General features: G+C 43.2%; 2 protein-coding genes across 4 annotated transcripts in view; one reads left to right on the top strand and one right to left on the bottom strand.

Moving 5' to 3' along the window:
- The window catches only part of slx4ip (SLX4 interacting protein), a 36,576-nt gene extending 25,009 nt beyond the window's left edge, over nt 1-11,567 (top strand). For 2 of the 3 annotated variants that reach the window (XM_073481367.1, XM_073481366.1), the window contains exons 6-9: nt 397-485; nt 2,671-2,778; nt 9,736-9,842; nt 9,938-11,567. In XM_073481367.1, coding sequence (XP_073337468.1) covers nt 397-485; nt 2,671-2,778; nt 9,736-9,842; nt 9,938-10,706 — 1,073 coding nt within the window. In that variant the 3' untranslated portion in view covers nt 10,707-11,567. The remainder of the gene's footprint in view (nt 1-396; nt 486-2,670; nt 2,779-9,735; nt 9,843-9,937) is intronic. The other variant, XM_073481368.1, reaches the window with a different exon arrangement.
- A 698-nt stretch (nt 11,568-12,265) lies between these two features.
- Nucleotides 12,266-20,178, bottom strand: part of jag1b (jagged canonical Notch ligand 1b) — a 28,412-nt gene continuing 20,499 nt past the window's right edge. The window contains exons 19-26 of the mRNA XM_073481609.1: nt 19,980-20,007; nt 19,458-19,543; nt 18,755-18,868; nt 18,552-18,661; nt 16,939-17,178; nt 16,202-16,333; nt 14,769-14,910; nt 12,266-14,170 (exon numbers count right to left, since the gene is read on the bottom strand). Of these exons, the coding sequence (XP_073337710.1) occupies nt 13,695-14,170; nt 14,769-14,910; nt 16,202-16,333; nt 16,939-17,178; nt 18,552-18,661; nt 18,755-18,868; nt 19,458-19,543; nt 19,980-20,007 (1,328 nt within the window). The 3' untranslated portion in view covers nt 12,266-13,694. The remainder of the gene's footprint in view (nt 14,171-14,768; nt 14,911-16,201; nt 16,334-16,938; nt 17,179-18,551; nt 18,662-18,754; nt 18,869-19,457; nt 19,544-19,979; nt 20,008-20,178) is intronic.

Below are 20,178 nucleotides of genomic sequence, written 5' to 3'. Positions count from 1 at the left end.
CAGGCCACAGGTCAGATATTCGCCAGCTTGGCTGCCCAGTTGATGTGTTGAGTGCAGTTGGATTTATTATCATGATATATTGCATGTAATAATGTTGTTTTTGTAAATGATCTTTGCCTTTGAAGCCGATGAAACAGTCTGATCGCTCCCAGGAGCCATTGTTAACATAAAATTTTATAATATTTCATGCTGCTTACGCGGCTCATAAAGCTCAGCAATTATCTGTAAACTTCCATTTTCTCCCTGGTCTGAGGGATAGTAAATACTTGGTGTTTTTAGATGTAAAGTCAAACCTCCACCACAATTCCCTCTGTCCGACTTCGACTCACAATTAGAGGTGAGCCCACGTTATTAACTAGCAGCATGGTCTGTGTTGTTTCTCTGCCTTCCCTTCAGATTTGCGTGTGTTTCCTGAACGCTATGTTGTGTGTGTGAGCTGTCCAGAGGACGCCTCAGCACACCATGGAAACCTGAGCCTGGCCGCGGTGAGTGCTGTTTATACTCCTCTATTTCCTCTTCCAGTCGCCTGGCAAAAAGTCCAGCACGGGTCTGTGTGTTATTATAGGGATGTGTTGCCAAATTGTGCTCTCACTTTATATATGCCAATCCTGTTTACGTGAGGGACGGGGAGGCGGGTGGGTCTCCGGGGTCCAAAGCTGCAGAGTCACCCCTTCTTTGATTTGTTCCTGCTCCGACATTCTGCCAATTCACCCCAGCTGTGGGTTCTTTTTGTCAAACTTAAACATGGGATTGTTGTAAACCTCAACAAAAATGGGTAGTCAAAAATATAGCCAAAACTAATTTTGTGTGTTTTAGCTTTTGAGAAAGTCTGGATACTTGAAAACGTGAATTTTCAAACACTCAAGATCTGTTTTGGAAAAATGTGGCAACAACAAAAAGCAGAATGTTGTGGCATGTCATGTGCCTTGATCGATTGGACTCAGATAAAGTTGTATTCAGTGGGTATTTCCCTGCAGGAGTCCATGCTGTGTACATTATGTTCTACTCTTGCCCATGTCATAAGACCTACTACTGTAGATCCTTTTCGTCCATTCATATTACACACAGCTATCCTTTGGTCACTGCTCATTTGATCCCAACCTCCCCAGAGTATTCTGGGAAATGGCGGTGGAGCCTCTCACCTTGGCACTCACATCAAGGACAGACATCTCTCCCATCACATCCCATGATCAGCGGCCTGCTGTTTTTCGACGGGGTTTTTGCTATTGTTTCCCTTTGAAACGGCTCTGCACTCTCCACAGTTTGGCTTCCAATGAAAGCAGTGATTGTAATATTTTTAGTGGAGCAACACAGTCGTCAGTGAAAAGTTCAGATTGTGTAACCAATTTTCCAGTTCAAGGAGGCATTGCTGTCGATTGCGTTCCTCTCCTCAGGATGTGGTTCTCTGGGCTCATACAGTACAAGTGGAGGGAATTGGAGGGTGGGAGTCTTGTGGTGGAGCTCTCACTAGCCCAACCTCGAGCGTGGTTTGTAAGGGAAAGATACCAGACAGCAAGGCTAAAGTTTTTCACATGACAAAAACAGTTATTTGTTTACGTCCCTCACTCCGATCTAATTTGTCGGAAAGGGAGCATTTTCCAAGAGAATGTTGCCAAAGTCGAAAATTTTAATGAAAAAAAGTTTATGCTGTGAGTCACAACTGATGTAAAGCATAATAATGTTGCTGTCAAAAAATAATGGGCTTCTGTGTCAACGTTGCTCATATGTTTTAAGAAGGGGTCTTTTATCCCACAACTCTTGACAGCACGAGCCTGCTTGTCCCAAAAAAATCCAAGTTACCCTGTATTTAGAGAGGTTTTGGGTTTGTTGTTAGGATTCAGTTTGTGTGACTTGTTGAACAAAAATCCTTAACCGCAGTGGAAATGTGGACTCATCAAATTAGCACTTCTCAAAAGGTCAGGGGGTTATGTTGTGAGGGAACTAAGGTGACATCATGGTTGGCCTTTTGTCCTGTGAAAGCCAACGTCTCTCTCCCACACTGAGAACGCTGAATTACTCCCGTATCCCATGCACCCTTATTAGTCATATTTTCAGCTGTGGTTCAGGCAGACAAGGAGATGGTGAGATTTAGTCATTTCCAGTAGTGTAGAAGGATCAAGGATACCAATTATTTTTGATTTTTGGTACTTTGGTACAGTACGGTAAAACTGTCATTTCTAAAAAATTTTATTTGTTGCAATTATCATTTTCAGTCAACAATGGATCAAATGAATATGTCTAATGTGGCAATGGGAATTATCCCCCAACGCTTTGGTTTTACAGATGCATTTTTACTGTTTTGGTTCAGTCTCACAGCTCTCATCAGCACCATTTCCAGCTCTGACATACCCACTGTATGCTACCTGCCTAGCACCAAACAGCAGACAGACAAATTTTGTGATTAGCTCAGGAACATACTGGAGCATCTAGCAGCAAATAGCCTGATATTTCCCTCAGGGGTTGGTTGAGGAAACAACTGTGCTAAAAGTGAATAATGGCCTTGCTAACTCTCTAATGCCTCGGCTGAAATACACAACTTTCAAACTGCCTGAAACTGCTTGCTCGTATTGTGGTTTAGCAAGGACGACACAGGTACAAAAACTGAAAGCTTGTGTCTATGTATTGTGACAGAAACTATAAGCTATAATTCTGCTTGCTCCATACAACTAGATCTCTGGATTCAGAGAGCAACCAGAGATGACAGCAGAAGAGAGAGGGAGAAAGGAAACTGGCAGGAGCCCGCTCCTGGCCCCTCAACCCAATCTGCGAGTCAACCAGGTACTAAGCCTACTAGATATCCAGCAGATGTCGGCAACACGTGTGCGAGCTTTCCCCAAGCTCCTGGATCGCGTCATTAAACAGTTCACACATACAGATCGTCACTCATGGGAGCGTGTGCCAGTCTGACTCTGATCTGGAACATCAGGGCTAAAATCTTGTAGTGTAAAATTATCTTAACATGTTTGTAAAAATTAGTTAATGTTGGTGTAATGGTTAGCTACATCTTCAAGCTGGTTGCAAATTAACTGTATTTTTAAGGCGGCAGTATGCTCCAAAACAAACACGTTTGTATAATATGCTGTCTAACCACTCTAGAAGTGTTGGGGTGAAAAGCCTGCTGCGCTAATCGTTATATTGGATGCATTCATGATGGTACATTTGATTGCACACACTAAAGTGAAAGAAAAAAGTTGTCTAAACAATGAAAAAACAGAGGTTAAGAGAAAATGAAAACCCTGTTTACTTTCTTCCCTCCTTAAACCGGCCAATGGCTGCATTAAGTCAGCTTGATTTTCCGTTTTCCAAAACTTTCAGAAATTGTAGGATTCAACCCCTAAATTTAATTGTTGGAAACTAATAGAGCAGAGGCTTTCGGGTACTTTTTGCCTTGGTTTGAGCTAACTTGTACCTTTAAAGTCAAGACTGTCATGGCTGGAGTTGTTGGAGTTGTGTGGAGTTGGGGCCAACTAACCTGATCTGGTTTGTTGCACAGAGCCATCTGGGACGTCGTCCTTTGAAACTTTGGTTAACTTTATTCACCCCCATTATGTATTCACCTTAATGGGGGGGAACACTTATTTTACATTGTATATTTTTAATTAATTCACATTTCTTTGTAGAAATCTGTGTTCACTTTGACATTAAAGTTGTTGTTTTGTTATTTTTTGTAAATTCTCGTCAAAAAAGCCAAATTATATTGACCATGACCTTTTATTGCTTTTATCCATTTATAAAAGCAATAAAAGAGGAAAACATCTGAGGGGGTGAATACTTTTTTTAGACACTGTATAATAGCCAGCATTGTTGTTTTCTCAGTTGTTGTCACAACTAAACCGCGCCTTTAGCTACCAGTAGTCTCACACCGATTGGTTGAACCACTGTACTTTTAGCCACAAAGCTTGAAGCCTTGCAAGATGGATTTGAGAGATCACATGATGAAGTGATCTTGAGAATCAAGCTGCCTCACAAGGTAAGGGGGCAACATCAACTGTCTGATTAAGATCTATTAAGGAACAAGAATGTATATACCTCATACCTGATGCCCTTGATGTGTTAAAACCTACAGATGTAGAACTGTCTGTTGCTGCAGGGGTAGGGCCATTGAAACGGCTTTGTTTGCACGAGACCGTGTGAAGCAAACCAAAGGCATCTCTTTAGACAATGTTATTTTTTTTCAGCTTCAAGTCTGTCATAAAAAATTGCTCCTATTGTGAGTCAGCACCAACAGTGAGGAGGGCAGCATGGGAAGGAAGAGCGTGTGTTTAGGATTGTGGCCGTTGTTTTCTAGTCAGGCACAGAGTGGGCAGCTGAGGTGAGTGGCGTGCTGGGCCGCAGACGTTTGGATCAAAGGCAGAGCAGATGTGTTTCCAGTCCCCCCCTCTTCTGAGCTCTGGACGAGCCTGTGTGTTTACTCATGACCTCAGCGCGCCTCTGTTCTTCACAGCTCGCAACAGCTAGCAGCAGTGCTTTCCCAAGCGTCCAGTGTCTGCTGATCTCCTCTCTACGAAGGACAAACACATAGATACAATCTTTTACAGTACATGATCATGTCCCGTCATTCCATCCCGTCTAAAGCTGCTTTCTTTGATTTGCACATAGTGAGTCCAAACAGTTAACAGCTTGTCTTAATCCTTACACATGGGTGTATCCAAAAACCCTTGTCATTGTTCAGGGATAAGAACTAGACTCTATTTTAGACAAGTATGTGCCCATGCATGTTTGTTGACTTTGTTGCAGGGAAGATGTGGTGAGCTTAGACAAACAGGGCATGTTTCCTCTGTGGGAGCAGGGTGGGTGGAGGGTGAGAGGAGGCGGGGTGCAATTTGTGGACTAGTTTCACGAACATCTCTGCAGGAGGTATGTCTGCCCTGACAGTGAAGTACTATTGTTGTTTCTTGGTGCCAGTTCAAGGATTTTGTATACTTAGATGTGCCATCACAAAGCTCTTCAAAGGCTTTCCAGTGGAAAGATAATTCCGTTTTTATAACTCAAATAGTTTTAGGGATTCAAGCATTTCAAGTGGTATGAATCATTACATTGTGACAGATGAGTAAATGACTGGCTTTATGCGACGGTATCTCACTGTTTTTTGTGTGTTAGGTAAGTACAAAGACAGAGTAACCCAAGAACAAACAATCTGGCTGCCACTGCTGCAGATCACAAGCAAATATGAGTTGATGGTTGATCGGAGCTTTCCATGCTGGCCTGCTTTCTGACTTGTCATCTTTGGGGGTTTTTTTGCTGGAAATTCTCATGTTTCAACTTCAGCTAAGGTTTGCAGTGCCGCCATGATGGGCTGAGAACAGGCTCTGACCTCTTTGGCCTTCCAAAACCTTGCAAAACCCATTGGATAAACTAAAAACTGCATGGTCATCAAGCTGAAACAAAGCCTGTTGTTCTTGGTTCCTGAAAAGCTGTTTTTATACAGCAAAATTGCATTGTACAAATGAATGAGTGAACGTCCATTGTACCAAGATACCATGAGAAGTTTTGCCATCCTAAACAAGAGTGGAGTATTTTTGGACTACTCGCAGACTCTTTTGCCGTATCAGTGCATTACTTTCAAGTGCAGCTGCATTAAAAGATAACAAGCATAATCTAACTATCTGCGTTTCTACCTTATCAGAGATGTTAGTGGAGAAACTGTTCATTCCCTGTATTTTATGGAGCCTGTAGCTGGTTATCTTTTTGAAGTTGTTTCCAGGAGTCATCCAGACCAGGCAAGCTTTGAGAATCTTTGAGTACTGGTATCCCTTTAAACCAAATGATTCATTCTCTCTGCTCTCCTTGCCCTTTTGCCAGGCTTATCTCTCTATAATCTGACATCCAGATGTGCTGTCTTGTTGCAGCTCCCGTGGTGGAGCCGTGTTGTTTTGGAGGCTCCGGGGCCGGGGAGGGCACTGTTGGTGTACTTTACATGTTGCATCACGAGAAGTGTTTTGCAGCTTTGTGTGGGGGCGAACAGACTGGCTGGCGGCGGGGGGGTTAAATCCATGGTTGTCGAGGGAGAGGAGGTGGTGGCGGCGACGAGTTGAGGTTCTTATTTACCACCGTCCCTCCCTCCTGCTTCATGGGACGCTCTCCAGCTATTGGGAGTTTGCATCATTCCATAGAAGATTAGGCCACCTTGGTTCCCACACAATACTTACTGTTTTATCCACATAGCTTGTGGTAACTCTAACGTTTCTCCTGCACCACCTCTCTTTCTCTGTCTTCTTTCTTCTTTGGTTGCTATATACAGAACGTCCCACCCCCGGACCCCTGGTGATAATAATTCATGCACTATCTCTCTCTGTCTGACTTTCTATCCATCTCTCTGCTTCTGCTTGCTATGTATATCCAACCTCTTCCTCTCTTCATGCTCCTTCCTCTCCATCAATCTGTTCTTTCACTCTCGCGCTCTTTTGAAGTCGTGCCGACAGGAACAGAAAGGCACCAAACTTTCCCAGAGAACTTCATGTTGATTTTTCTTTCAAGTTCATTTTTCAAACAGCATTTATTCATATTAAACAGTTGAAAATACATATCAAGGCATTACAATGCAAATGACGGCACCCACATCTTTCTCAGAATTGTTGTTGTTGGGGTGGGTGTGTGGGTGCGTAGGCAAATGCAAGTTTGCATGTGTTTCGTTGTCCTAAATCCAAGCTGTGGATATGAGAGAGCGTAAAGAGTCTGAGCCTCTGCCCACACTCTAGCATGACTCCATCTCTAAACAAAGGGCAGCCTGTGGAGAACTTCCTGTGTGAGGATTCTTGCGTTTGTGGGCACGCTGGAGAGACTGTTGAGGTCAGGCGATATTACTCTGGGGGGTGCCTCTTCTTTTGTTGTTCTCCCCTCTAAACGCTCTCTTTTTCTCTTATCCAGTCTGTAGTATCTTGTCCCTTGTTTCTGGCCGTCTCCGCCTCTCTCCCCATTGCCCAGCCTCCGTATTCACTTCCCTCCCTCCGTCTGGCCTCTTTATTCCGTCCACCACACCACAGACCAGAGTGCAGTTGCTAGGTCTCAACACCCAGTGCAAAGCCACAATGCCCCAGCTTGCCCTTGCAGCTTGGGACAATTACTTCTTCCCCCTCGTGTGTCTGGTCATATGTTGTCACTGGTATCGTGACATGTGGAAGAATACATTAATTATTTTTTCTCCGTGTTCACAGCAACTGGCGGATGCCAGAGCTTACCACATTGGCTTTCCCCGTCTGAGAGTGCACATTGAACATTTTTACCAACCAGTTTATGGAATTGTAATGATCTGAAAAATGGCTGATATTAGAAAAACATGGTGGCCACAGCATCGAATTTTCCAAGCTTTAACTTCCGACTTGTTGTGTTTTCCCGCTGCAGTAGTCTATAGATTGGTTTTAGATGGGAACATTGGTCTGTCAGTCAGTCAGTCAATCCGCCAATTTGGTCCAAGCTGAAATATCTATCGATTGGATGGATTGCCATAAAATTTTGTGCAGACATTCATGGCAGCCAGAGGATGAACCCTAATGATTGTGGTGGACTCATGACCTTTCATCGCACGTCACCAGCAGGCCAAATTGTTCACGTATTAGAGAAATATCTCAACATTTAGTTAAAAGATTGGAAATATGTTAACAACTATTTGATGGATTGCCATGAAACTTTGTTCACACATTCATGTCTGCCCCAGGATGGGTTGTAATAACTTTGGCGACCCCCTTTTCAATTTTTCATCTAGGGCCATCATCAGGTTAAACTTTTTTGTCCTCAAAGCACTGCTAAGCTTCAGTATATCCTCATAGAGCTGCTAACATCACCATAGACTTGCCAGATACAATAACAGTCTTTTACATGTGACATTTTTGTTTTACAGAAGCTTGCACTAATCACTACACTGTGTTTACAGCTTGACAGTATTGCTAGTTTGCTAGCCAGTCATAACACTTACAATATAGAAGTTTATGATACAAAGAACTTGGCAGGGTGGTATACGATATGTACCTCGATATTTTTAAATCTTCTCAAAAGCACCTCATAAATGTTGGGACTGTGCAACGAAATTAAATATCATAATTTATATCAATATATATCGTAATATTGTGACCAAATTGGCTCCACTACAATACTGATATTGCAACAATATTGTAGGGACGACTATTGGTATTGATCATCAGTAAAGTGGATATAAAGTGCATCACTTTACTGGGAGCAGCCTTTAAAACCAGGACAACACTTATGTCACATAGCGATAAAGACGATATATATTCTCATATTACAATAACGATATATGTTTTGAATTATTTGCCTGTGTCTCAGTGCTGTACATGTGATGCCAGCCAGGAAACACCTTGGTACCCGCCTCTTGTAGCAAGTCTTTCTCAGAGGTGAATTTACTTTTCCCTCAAGTTCTTCCATGTACATTCCTCTTTTCGTAAATGTGCTGCCATTTCACAGTCTCCTCAATTTGTTCCATGTTCCTTGTGTTCCACTCAATCTGAATATGGCCGAGGAAAAAGAGCAGCCAGAAATTCTACTTCGCTGTACCATACCTGCAGCGTAGATTCAAGGCAGAAGGGTAAACTGGCCTAGTTTACAGCAAATTACTCAAATCACGACGCTCTTCACCTGTATGCTGCTTATTCTTCTTAAAAACGTATACTTCAGCTCAATCTCTAAACCGGAGCGACCACCAACATTTTTAGATGAAATTAATTTAAGATAAATTGACAGGCTCTCAACCTTTAAGTTCTGCTCAATTTACCACCGGCGTCTGTTGTTCTCTCATAAATCCAGAGTCTGTTCGAGGTCAGCCAAGGAAGAGACCTGTGATTAACCTTCATTAGTGGCCTGTTGAGGGCACATGTTGGTGAGATCCAATCTTTGGCCCGTTCCTTGTTCTGCCTCAGAGGGTTGCCTTAGTAAGTGGGTATATTGAACTTTCCACCCATAGTTAGACATTTTAGCTGAACAACTACGAATGTAAGCTTTACAGAAGATCTGGTGTCTAGTGGCATGTGGAGAAAAGGTTTGACATTCATACATGAAACCATACTGTTGCAAAAATAGTCATCAAGAGTGAAGAGAGATTGTCTGCATTTAAACCAGTGAAAGTGCTCCTGCGGTCTTCTTCCACGCGCTTGTTTTTATTTTACCTTCCTTTCTCTGAGTGCTCTTTACCCCATTTTTGCATTTTTCCATTCTCATGCCTCCGTTGCATTTTTCCTCTGCCTTGCTTCATCATATTATTAATGATGCCTCTTTAATCGCTGTTTTAACTTGTCAACGTGCTTTCACCGTTTTGTAATTCTGCCTCAAGCTGCAAGCGTCAGTCCAAGCCTCAGACAACAGAGACTATGAAAGAACATGTCACACTATGACAAGCCGGTGATTATTTTCTGAAGCCTTTGAGGTGGTTGCTTTTGACAGCATTAAGTTGGGGACTAATTCTTTGTGCCAGCTGGGGTGTTACTAAGTGTCTCCAAAGGCATTATAGAACACATTCCTCTTGTACTGTGTCATAGTTCAAATAGTTAGGAGACAACACTTTCAGGAGAATCAGATGATAAATGTATGTGAACTTTTTATATGTCACATTGAATCAGTCTTTTAATTGCATTCATTATATTATCATTTTCACAGCAGACCAGTGAATGTTTTTTTAATTTCCGACAATGCCAGATGATGACAGCAGTCTGCTCTGAAGCCAAACCTTTCCAGGGGATGCCAGGAATAATATTTTTTGTTTACACCGATTCTGTTTGTCCTCTCTAGACTGAGCTGAGTGAACAAAGCAGATCGGAATATTTTTCCAGAGTGGGAGAAACCCAAGAGCCTTTAAACAGCCCCACAAAAACAAAGAAGACTGTGCTTCAAAAGCTGTGAGTATGATCTAATGTAGAACTTTCCAACCCAGCCAGTCAGAAAGGACACTCGAGTATCTGTTCATTTCCTCTTATCCTGCTCACTTTTTCAGAGCCAAACAAGCTAGTGTCCAGCGAGAGCGATGTGGCTCCAGTACGGGGGAACAGCAGATTGACCAGAGAGCCTGTCCCAAAAAGCAAACAGGGGAACTTGGAGCTGGAGAGTTAAAAGAGACTGAGTCTAGCTCTGGACAGCAGGCCCTCCCAGAAGCAGACCACAAGGTGCCTTTCCCCAGAGCCTTAAATGAAGCTTCAATTGTGACTACTCGAAAGCAGGGCCTGACCCCGGAGCAGCAGGCTGAGAGAAGTCCTCCAGACAGCGTCGACCCAAATGGGGCCTCAGCAGTTTTCTGCCAACATGAAATCAGTCAGGAGACCAGCAAGAGGTGCAAGCCGAGTGATGTAGGGGAAGACCCTCACCCACAGAGGGCCAAGAGGACGTGCCTTGGAAGACCTCCAGCCACAATGCAAACTCACTCCACCAAGAGCTCCACACAAACATCCAAGCATGACCCTCTTCCTCTGCCGCCCCTTCCTCCAGCTGAAGCCAAGGCAGAGTCCAAGGCTTTCCCAGTCTCCGAGTGCAAGAAAACCACACTGGAAGTAGAGCTGCTTACTCTAGGGAAACGGGCCCAGAGGCTCCCCCTCACAAGCAATAACACGGCACAGACAAACCAAAACAGGCTGGCCGCAAGTCTGAGGGGCCTATCTGTCAAGCCTGCATCCTCAGGCTCCTCTATTAGTTCCAGATCCACACTCACAGAGGAGGGGAGTGAAAATGTGCACAGAACCTCTAGATTACGACGACTGAAGAGGTCCTGAGGGGGGGAGAGACAAGCTACAGTAAAGATGCTTGACGCCACGGAGATAGAGATGATATTGTGTCAGCCTACATGTTTACCCCATGCAGTCTCCTCAGATGACATGCATTTGTACACGTGTCACGTTTTATTACAATCTCCATTCTTTTCGCATGTGCTGCACACCCACACAGATGAAATGCTGAACATTTTATAGCAATTGATACACGAGCGTTTTGTCAAATACTTGAAACAGACGTTTGCCTCCACCCATAAGTAGTGGTGGTCAAGAGAGGCTCGCAAATGAAAGTCAAAAACCTTTAATTGGAGTTTAGATTTGGTTTTGTGTTAAAGATTGGGGATTTCAGACAGGCAGGAGCCATGCAGTACGTCATGGCTCTGAGTCTGAAACACTGGCTCCTACGTGTCTGAAAACTGTCCAGTTTCCCCGCTGAAGCTCTGCTGTGATTGATTGCTGTTTCCAAATTTATTTCATCACCCCATTCTCAAAAATGCACAAGCGTAGTTAGATTTCATTCATATACAGTTTGCTCAATACCTGAAATGTATCTTTAAATTTGAGGGTTTTATGCAGCTTTTATCTTGAACTTGAACCAAATGTGTGGGTGTATGAGCAGTATTGAAATATTAGTGGTTTTACTTGGGAATAGCAGGACGTCTACAGTATCACAGGTTAAAATGTGGCTGCTGTCGTCGCCCCTACACTCAGCAGGGCTGTTCATATCACCATATTGGCCCTGGACCAGAGAGAACATGGGGCAACTCAGGGCCAAGACTCATACCCCCATGTTAAGCCCAAGATGTTCAACATTACTTACTGATTTTATTTTACTGGAAAACGTTTTATGATATAAATAAAATGTGATTTAAAAATCTCTGAATCTTTATGGAAACATGCAAATAGGCTGATCATTTTTGTAAAGCAGCCAACATGAAATAACATGTAGATCTCTGCACATTGTTGTGCTCACACACAGTCACAACTGGCTTGATGTTCGTGGCAATTTTACATTTCAAGTCCGTCCAGCAACAGTGATGGTAATAAACCAGTGCTTCTCTGTTCCCATTCTCTGTCAGTATCGGAGGGTGTAACCTGAGATGACGAACAGAAGACGGAGACAGTATGCTGGATTAGTGACCCAACTGTTAAAAGTACTTATATGTTTGAGGTAATTCCCAAGAGGTGTTGATAAGCTCTTGTCTTGGCTTTAATCCTTTTAAACAGATTCTGCAGAGGAGTAAGTCTTAAAATCTGTTCAACTCAACAACTTCTCAGGTCTAGTTTGAAAGGTTTTAGTTAAGCCTGCTGCTTAAACCAGACCCACAAGAGCAACATTGTGTGAGGATCATGAGGAGCAGGGTATTTTTGTCTCCGGGATTGACTTAATACGGGAACGGCTCGCTACAACGTAATTAGCTGTAAACACATTTGGATGGAGACCTTGCTCAAGTCTATGATGTCTCTCCAGCAGCAGTTCCCACGCCAGGCTGCATGAGAAACCTTTCATATGCTCCAACATGTTTGGCTTGATGCATCACAGACAGACTCTTCACTCGCTCTCCAGAACAAAGACAACTTTAATTCTCTTTTCATACAAAATATTTAATAAATATGACTTTCAAAAATATATTGCCAGATCAACACATAATTCTCAAGTTCATAACACAAAAGTCAAAAATAGGACAAAATGTTGCCATGATCTCAAAGGGTTAACAAATGAGATAAAACATGTTTGTCTTTAAGAGCCTCATTTTTTAAAAAGAAACAAATGTGCACAGAAACAAAGCAGATTCTTGCCGAGCAAGGCAGTGTATTTCATCTGATTCTACAGTGTTCCCATCGCCCCCCTACTGTTCAAGTACTCATGGTCTAGCTTATGATATTACGCTGACTAAAGCAGATGGGAATTCTGGCGTGTCATGTCGATGTGACTTGCCTTGCGAGTTGGTGGATTTTGACGGCCTTTGAAATGTGTCAATGGGTTAAACTGAAGCTGCTGAAGGATTTTTGTTCCCTTAAGTATTAAACCATTAGTGGCAAGCAATATGTCTGCCACCATGTCCATCCCTTGCAGCAGCAGCCATCATCTTTTGTTGTCCTAACCTCACTTGCCTTCAATCAAGGTCCTGGCAACAAGTAATGAAATGTCAAAATGTGTGGAAAAACAAAAGAGAAAGTATTTCTTTCAGGCGAAAAAGTGCCCATCCTTTGTCTTCTTTGAAATTTGGCTTTTATAGAATGCGGTGAAAAAAAAAAATTAAGTCATTGAAAGAAATGGTAGGCTTCCACAGCTATCAAAACCTTCAAACTAGACAGAACATATAAATAAAAAGGAATGATATCTTAAGGCTCTTGATTATTAAGTTAATAAATCAAATATATACAATGATTAATAAAAAAATGTACATATCTACATGTTCTAAATCGACACATAAATTCTTCATATTGGCAGCAACTGCTGACATTGAACCCTTCCCTCCCCCTCCCCAAAATAAAAATAAATAATAAAGTTGATCTTTTTTTCTCATTTGACAGTTGCTTAAGTCTAAAGCTGAAAAGGCACTTTCTCCAAACGGAACTAGAAAGAATTCAAACACATACTAAAAGTAATTAGCTCTAGTGTTGAACACGTCGGGTAGTTTTTAGTCATTGTACAACAATTACACCAGGAGCCCCTTCCATGTGTCCACTAAAAAAAAAAAATTGAAAAAAAAAAGGGAAATGAAATGCAGAGGAGGACACTTTTGCAACTAGTCCTACAGTGAAATGTATACCAGTGCCTTGTGTTTCCAGCCAACCAAAGCAACTGTCACTGCCAGTGTAAGCCAGCTTGTCAAAACTTAAATTAACATGGGGAATATCTGAAAATACTGTGGGGTCACGACTGACATGACAGTTTACTAACTACACATGCCAAAGCTCCCCCGTTTCACCCACCACCGGGGTGTGAAGGCGTAAGGCTTGGTTGCACGGCAACACAGCTGTCTGCTATACAATGTAGTCCATCCTGTTTATGCTGTTTGCTGTCTCCAAGTCTCTATTGTCCTGTTTATTAGTCCAATTAGGATTTTTGGACGTGGAGTTGGGATTGGAGATGGGCGTCTTCTCGTCCCTCTCCACCAGTGTGTATGCTGGCTGTTTGGCAAAGCGGCCCTTCTGTAAGTGCCTCTCCTTGTCGTCCTCATCCCCCTCGGGATGATTTGTCCTTATTTTGGCAATGATGGAGTTCTTGTTTTCGTAGTCTTTGATGGCCACAGTGAGGCCCACGTGCTTCTCTATAGGGTTCTTGATCTGGTTCAGCTGCTCCCGCACGTTGTTGGTCGTGTTGTCCTCAGAGCCGGTGGCTGTCGTCCCATTGTGGTTACTCTGTTTCCGCCGCCGGCGCATGCACCACAGCAAAATGCTGACGAGCACGAGCACCCAGATGACGATGAAGATGGAGCTGAGGAGTGGCACAAGGTAGTCTGATGGCAGAAAGAGGACAATCATAAATCAAAGAGAAGCCACAAATTTAAACAATACACAAAAGGTTTTATTATAGTGCTACACCGAGGTTGCTAAATCATTAGCATACTTTTGCGAGTGCAACCTGACCTCTGAGCCCTGAACAAGGGAGGAGGCTGCTTCTATTTGGCTGTGGCGGCAGTCTGCTGTCACTGGGTTGATGAATGGTGGACACATGCGGGAGTCTTACTAGTCACAATCCAGCCAGTCACAGTACGAGCCAATCTAAAGCCACGTAGCAAAGCAGCTCTGCTCTTTCCATCGTAATGTTGGCTAAGACTCTTTATGAGCTCCATTACAACTGCCATGAGATGGTAGACCTGGGCGGTCCGAGTTGTGTGGGAGGTCAGGAAATATTTTTCAAACATGCACATTTTTCTTTGGTGCTCGGAATTGCTGTCATATCTAGGGCTTGGCTGTATTTCATCAGATCTTTTCAAAAAAGCAAAACAAAAACAAAAAAAAAAAACCATCCTCCCACCTATTTCCACACATGCAAGTGTGTGCAAGTCTGGGAAAATTCACAGGCAACAACCAGAGTTTGGAGGCGGTTCATACCAGTTTTGCTGGGGCTTGGCACGCGCACCTCTGCGATAGCACTGATGATAGTGTTGTTCCCGTTGCGTTTGCTAATCAGGTCAATTATCCTGTCTGTGATCTCTTTAATTGGGTTCCGGTCCAGATGATGGTCCTCAGTAGACTAGAGGGGACAAGAAGAAAGTGAGGTTTGAAATCTGTTGGTTTAGGATCACATTCTAGCTGGTAGAGCTTTACTGAATGTCTTTTTTACATTTGAAACTTCAATTGAGGTTTTTGAGTGAAGTTTTTACTGTATGTCATCATATTTTATGATTGCATCACCCTAAAGAACGAAAAAATCTGTGAATAAAATCCTCAATTTGAATAAAGTGATTCATCTGATGAAGTCACTTGTTTTACCCTTTAAAACATTGATACATGAAGGCAGCAGTCTAATCCAATCAAATTATAACCCTAACCCTATTTATCAAAATCGAACACTCTGGTGGAGAGGTTTGGTGTGACCGACAACTACTAGTGCAAAGGAGGGGGTCTAAAACCTTGACAACACTGCCACAAACTAGCTGACTGTCGCCTGATAAATGGCAATTTTCATCCTGATCTAGGAAAGAAAATTCCTTTCCAACAAGGCAAGTAACACATGTACACATTAACATGTAATTAACATGCCTCTTGTGAGGCATTTTGTCAGGGTACTGCACCTGTCTATACAGGAATAATATACAACTGAAAAATAGCAGTCTGCCTGCAAAAACTGCTTCCTCCTAAAGCCAAAGATGAATAGAAAATAAATATATTTTAGAAATACCAATTATTCTCTATTTATATACCATGTCACAAACCCATACAGGGGTGAGGAAGACGATAGCTGCCCTGTTAATACCAGTGTGAGCTTCACAAAGTTTTTTTTAAGCAGTAAAAATGTTGCTTTTAAAAGGCTCAAAGCCAATGCAGCCTATTAAATCATGTTGTGAATTTTGTAAGAAAAAAGATAAAAATCTATCCTTTTTTCTTGTTGTTGGAAATGTTTTGATCACACGAGTCGGAAACAATCCTACACAGCTGCCACTGGAATCTAATTCTACAAAGAATATAATACTGATAACTGAGTGTAGCCTGATCTTTATCAGAAATAACAAGTTTAAACAGAATGAGTAGGAAAAAACCTGCATAGCATTCCAGTGTTGATTTACAACTTAAATGTCAACATTAGGATTGAAGCTTCGAACTATTCAATGAAGCCCCACCAGCTTGTCAACCTTTGATCATGTTTACTTGCTGTCAGCAGATGACACAACACAACCAAACCTAAATCCACCACACAACCCATTAGAACATGTCTTAATACTGCTAAGAATGTGCGCTGCAGGCTATAAATCAAAAGGGACTTTTATTTCTTATTGAGAGACACACAAACATATGGCAGACTGGGAGTGGGAGGAGGAACTTACGATGCAGACGTGGATCTCGTTGCTGGCTGAGAATGAGGGGTCACAGGTTATGGACACAGAATGCTCCAAGGAGAAATTCTTCACCACGTACAAGCGCCTCAGCTGCTTACACACATCCTCCACAGTCAAGCCCTGGACGCGAAGAAGAAAAAGAAGCAAATGTAAATGAGCATGGAAAAATAAGAGAGCAATCAAGAAGGAAAAGGAAGAGCAAGGCCTGCATTGGCAGTTGGTTTAACATGCTATCTGGTTGGGATCCACCTCATTTAGATTAAAGACCGCAGGCTCATATGCTTGTCACTATCTGCTGTCATGCTTGTTAGGGAACTGGCGTGTGATGATACTATGTGGTGACAGAGTCGCCAGTGGTCCTGTTCAGCTCAAATCCATATGATCCTGAAATTAATCTTGTAGTGCGGTCGAGTTAAGAGTGGATTGGCATGAGCTGCGAATGCCTGATTCTCAAGAACATCAAAACTTGGATGCAGTCAACAAAAAACAGAGAGAGAAGAGAGTGATATTCCCACATTTTTTCTTCCTGGAACACGTTTAGAGATGTGACTGAATTGTTCGGGACTCTCAGACTAGGAGTGATGGTTGAGCACTTGTGAAAACCTGATCTTTCACACTTTGCTGCTCCCATTCATTTGAGAGTGGTGGTGAAGGAGAGGCATGAAAAATGACCCCCTAAAACTCTTTAATTCAATCTCTCCCTCCCTGCTGCCTAGGTAACTCACTTGAGTCATGGTCTCCTTGTTGAAGGTGAAGGTGATGTTGGCGCAGCTGTTGTCCTGGTAACTGGAGCTGGGGTGGCATTTGGTGGGAGGCGGGGGAGGGTTGGAGCGCCAGCACTCGCCGAGACCGAGGCAGGGCTTCACAAAGCAGTGGCCCTCTCTGATGGGGATGCAGCTCTGGCCTGAAGGACACCCGCCTCGACCTTTGGCACCCAGGTGGCACGATGTAGGACCACACCACATCTGGAGAGAAAAACACCACAGGGGAAACAGTGTTGAGATAATGTCAGACTTTTCTTTAAAGCCGCTACAAAAAATATTAAAAAGTAATGATTTTGGCACTAAATGTAATGTTTGTTTGCCCACAAGGTACATCAGAATGACCTCATGGTCACACTTCAAGTGACAAAGTTACAAAACAGCCAAGCTTGTCCACCCACGTTGTTGCTGAGTCACCATTGAAAGTAAACTTTCATCTGTGGCACATCACGCCAGGCGTCACTGTTTTCCATGCACTTGTTGCCTGTTGCTTCGTCTCCGCTAGTGTGAACACACCATTACGGTGACCTCTTAAATAGCTGCACCAAAAGGTCAAAATCAGTAGCTTAAATGTGAGCATGTTAATGTTAATGCAAGCTAAAGTTAGGATTCAGCTCAAAGCACCACTGGTCCCAATTACATATTTTACAGACCTGCTAGTGTGGCTGTAGACTCTTGTTGAAACCTTACTTTGAGTACTTTAAAGCATTTTTTTTCTATAAGCCCCCCCCCCATAGTCTAAAACTAGCAAAATTTTGATTTACATCAGTAAGTGTCTGATCCAACAATAGGTAAAAAAGATAAGGAACTGGTAGTTCTGACTGAAATGTGGCTGTAGCACTGAACACCAGTGATTCACTCCCCAGCCCTGAGCAGGACTGTAAACTGATTAGAAAAATCGAATCAATGGCACCGGTTTTCCCAGTCAAGGATAATAGATGCTCTGTATAGATTGATTTCTTTCCATTGCATGTCAGGGGATATGCCTCAGTTATCGACATGAAACACACAAGTTACTGTTAGCAAAAGGACGGTAAAGCCCATATAATTGTGTTCCCATATCAGACATGTTTAACTTGGTCGCCTGTACAGGCCAAGATCATTTTCACCCCATGATCCATTTTGTTCCTCAGGGGAGCGGTATCAGTGAGGCACTATTGTTCATCTGGTGGTTAGATGAGCATAAGATTGATGGCACTACTTCAGGCCTCCACTGTAAATCAGCCAATCTTCACCCAGTGTAACTTTGGGGAAATTCTGAACTGGCATCTGATACGGATTTCTCACAGTGGCATTGTTTTTCTTTTCAAAACAAGCTGCATCATCTCTGTATGGAATCTGACACTCCCAAACCAACTCCACCCTGTGTGTGTGTGTGCGTTTGTTGTTGTGGCTCTACCTGACACCTCTGGCGACAATCACATTTAACCACCCACAGCCTATAACTATTTATGTTCCACAGCTCTTCTCCCATAAGTAACAATGACATCATGCACTTCACAGCTGTATAGAGCCATCATAAATACTTCACCCTCTACATTTAGTAGTAATTGCAGAGCTGGTTTGTTCAGGCATACCTTTGTGCACACCACTTTCCCATTGGAACAGTGGCAAGTGTTGCAGTCTTCGTCCCATTTGACTCCATCAGGGGTGACGTGTCCATTCACAGAGCAATGCTTTCTTGTCACTGTGTTAAACACAACCACAGTATTAGAGATGTATCCCAGAAGGTGTGTTTGTTATGTGGATTTGTTCTTTATCATCTAGTGAGGATTTGTACCTTCTTGGCAGTGGGGTCCGGTCCTGTCTGGTGGACACAGGCAGCGATATCCATTGATCTCGTCCACGCAGGTAGAGCCAAAGGCACATGGAGAGGACTGGCACTCGTTAATATCTGTCAAAGAGGAGAGGGGCGAGAGGTAAGAAATGGCTCCCTTTGAGAATAAAGAGCACAGCCAGACAGCACACAAATATTGAGTTAAGCTTTCAGCACACAAATCTAATTCCTAGGCTAAATTCACCGAGGTCATGTGTCATTTGAACAGTGCATTCACATACACGCCAGTTAATAAAAAACAAGCAAACATGCTTTAAATCAGCCCTGGACGTCTCTGCCCCATGCAGCTTTATTAAAGGCAGCATCATTAGCAGGTATGCAGGAGCTAAAGGCTGGACTTAGCAGAACAAAGGGTTTGCAATGGGAAAGAATGTGGCCATCTGAAAGCCTTTAAGAGGGAAAACAATCTGTGTAATCAGTGTCAGAGAGCATGGCTGATTAGCTGTTGGCCTGCTAAGCCGGTTTCCCCCAGGGACAGCAGCAAGGCCCGGTGGAGTGACACCGAAATGGCTCGGCCTGGCCCGCAGCCCAATGCACAGATAATTGGCCGGCTAGACCTTTCATTTGGAGGGACTGCAGCGGTCCCGCGGCCCTGGCCTACTCTGACAGGGATCAGGGAGGAGTGGGAGGCAGGGTTAATACTCACTGATCCGACAGTCTGGACCGGCGAAGCCTGAGGCGCACTCGCAGCGGTACCAGTTATCCCCGTCGACACAGGTTCCGCTGTTGTAGCTGCAGGGAAAAAAAGAGGCGTGAGACTTGAGTTTGTATCCGAGGATACCCTCGGGCTTGTTTCACAGACGGACATTTATACATCATTAAACCATTTCAGACTGGAATTTTCTCACCAGTCAACATATAATAATAATAATAATTTCTCTAAAGCATTTAAGGCAATCAGACTTGTTCCTTTCATTGGACAAGTGCACATGGGTTTGGGAGTGAGCTCCAGTGGCGTGTGGTTAAATAACGCTTTGGAGTTCACAAAAGAGGGTTAGATGATTGCGTCCCAGGAATGACAGGGATGGGTGCAAACCTGGTTCTCAGCAGAGACACAGCAAGAGAGATAGAGACAGAGCTAACGCCTGCAGGTGAGAAACTACGATACAGGAGGAGCAGCCTGTTTATATCTGTTTAAATCTACAGGAAATGTTTGGCTTCCACTTACCATGGGTGGGGACTGCAGTCGTTGGTATCTGAAAGAGAAAAAAAAAAAAAAGGTAGAAAGGGAGGGAGAGAGACAGAAAGTAGTGAGTGTGTTGTTTTCTCTCTCTCTCTCTCTCATGTATGACTATTTAGCACACATGACAGCAGAGCACGTCTGAGCTTGCGTGTGCAGAGGCGTGTTGCGCCTGGACGCCACACAG

This window comes from Pagrus major, chromosome 15 (assembly GCF_040436345.1).
Source record: "Pagrus major chromosome 15, Pma_NU_1.0".
NCBI lineage: Eukaryota > Metazoa > Chordata > Actinopteri > Spariformes > Sparidae > Pagrus > Pagrus major.
This window is presented reverse-complemented; position numbering and strand designations above follow the sequence as displayed.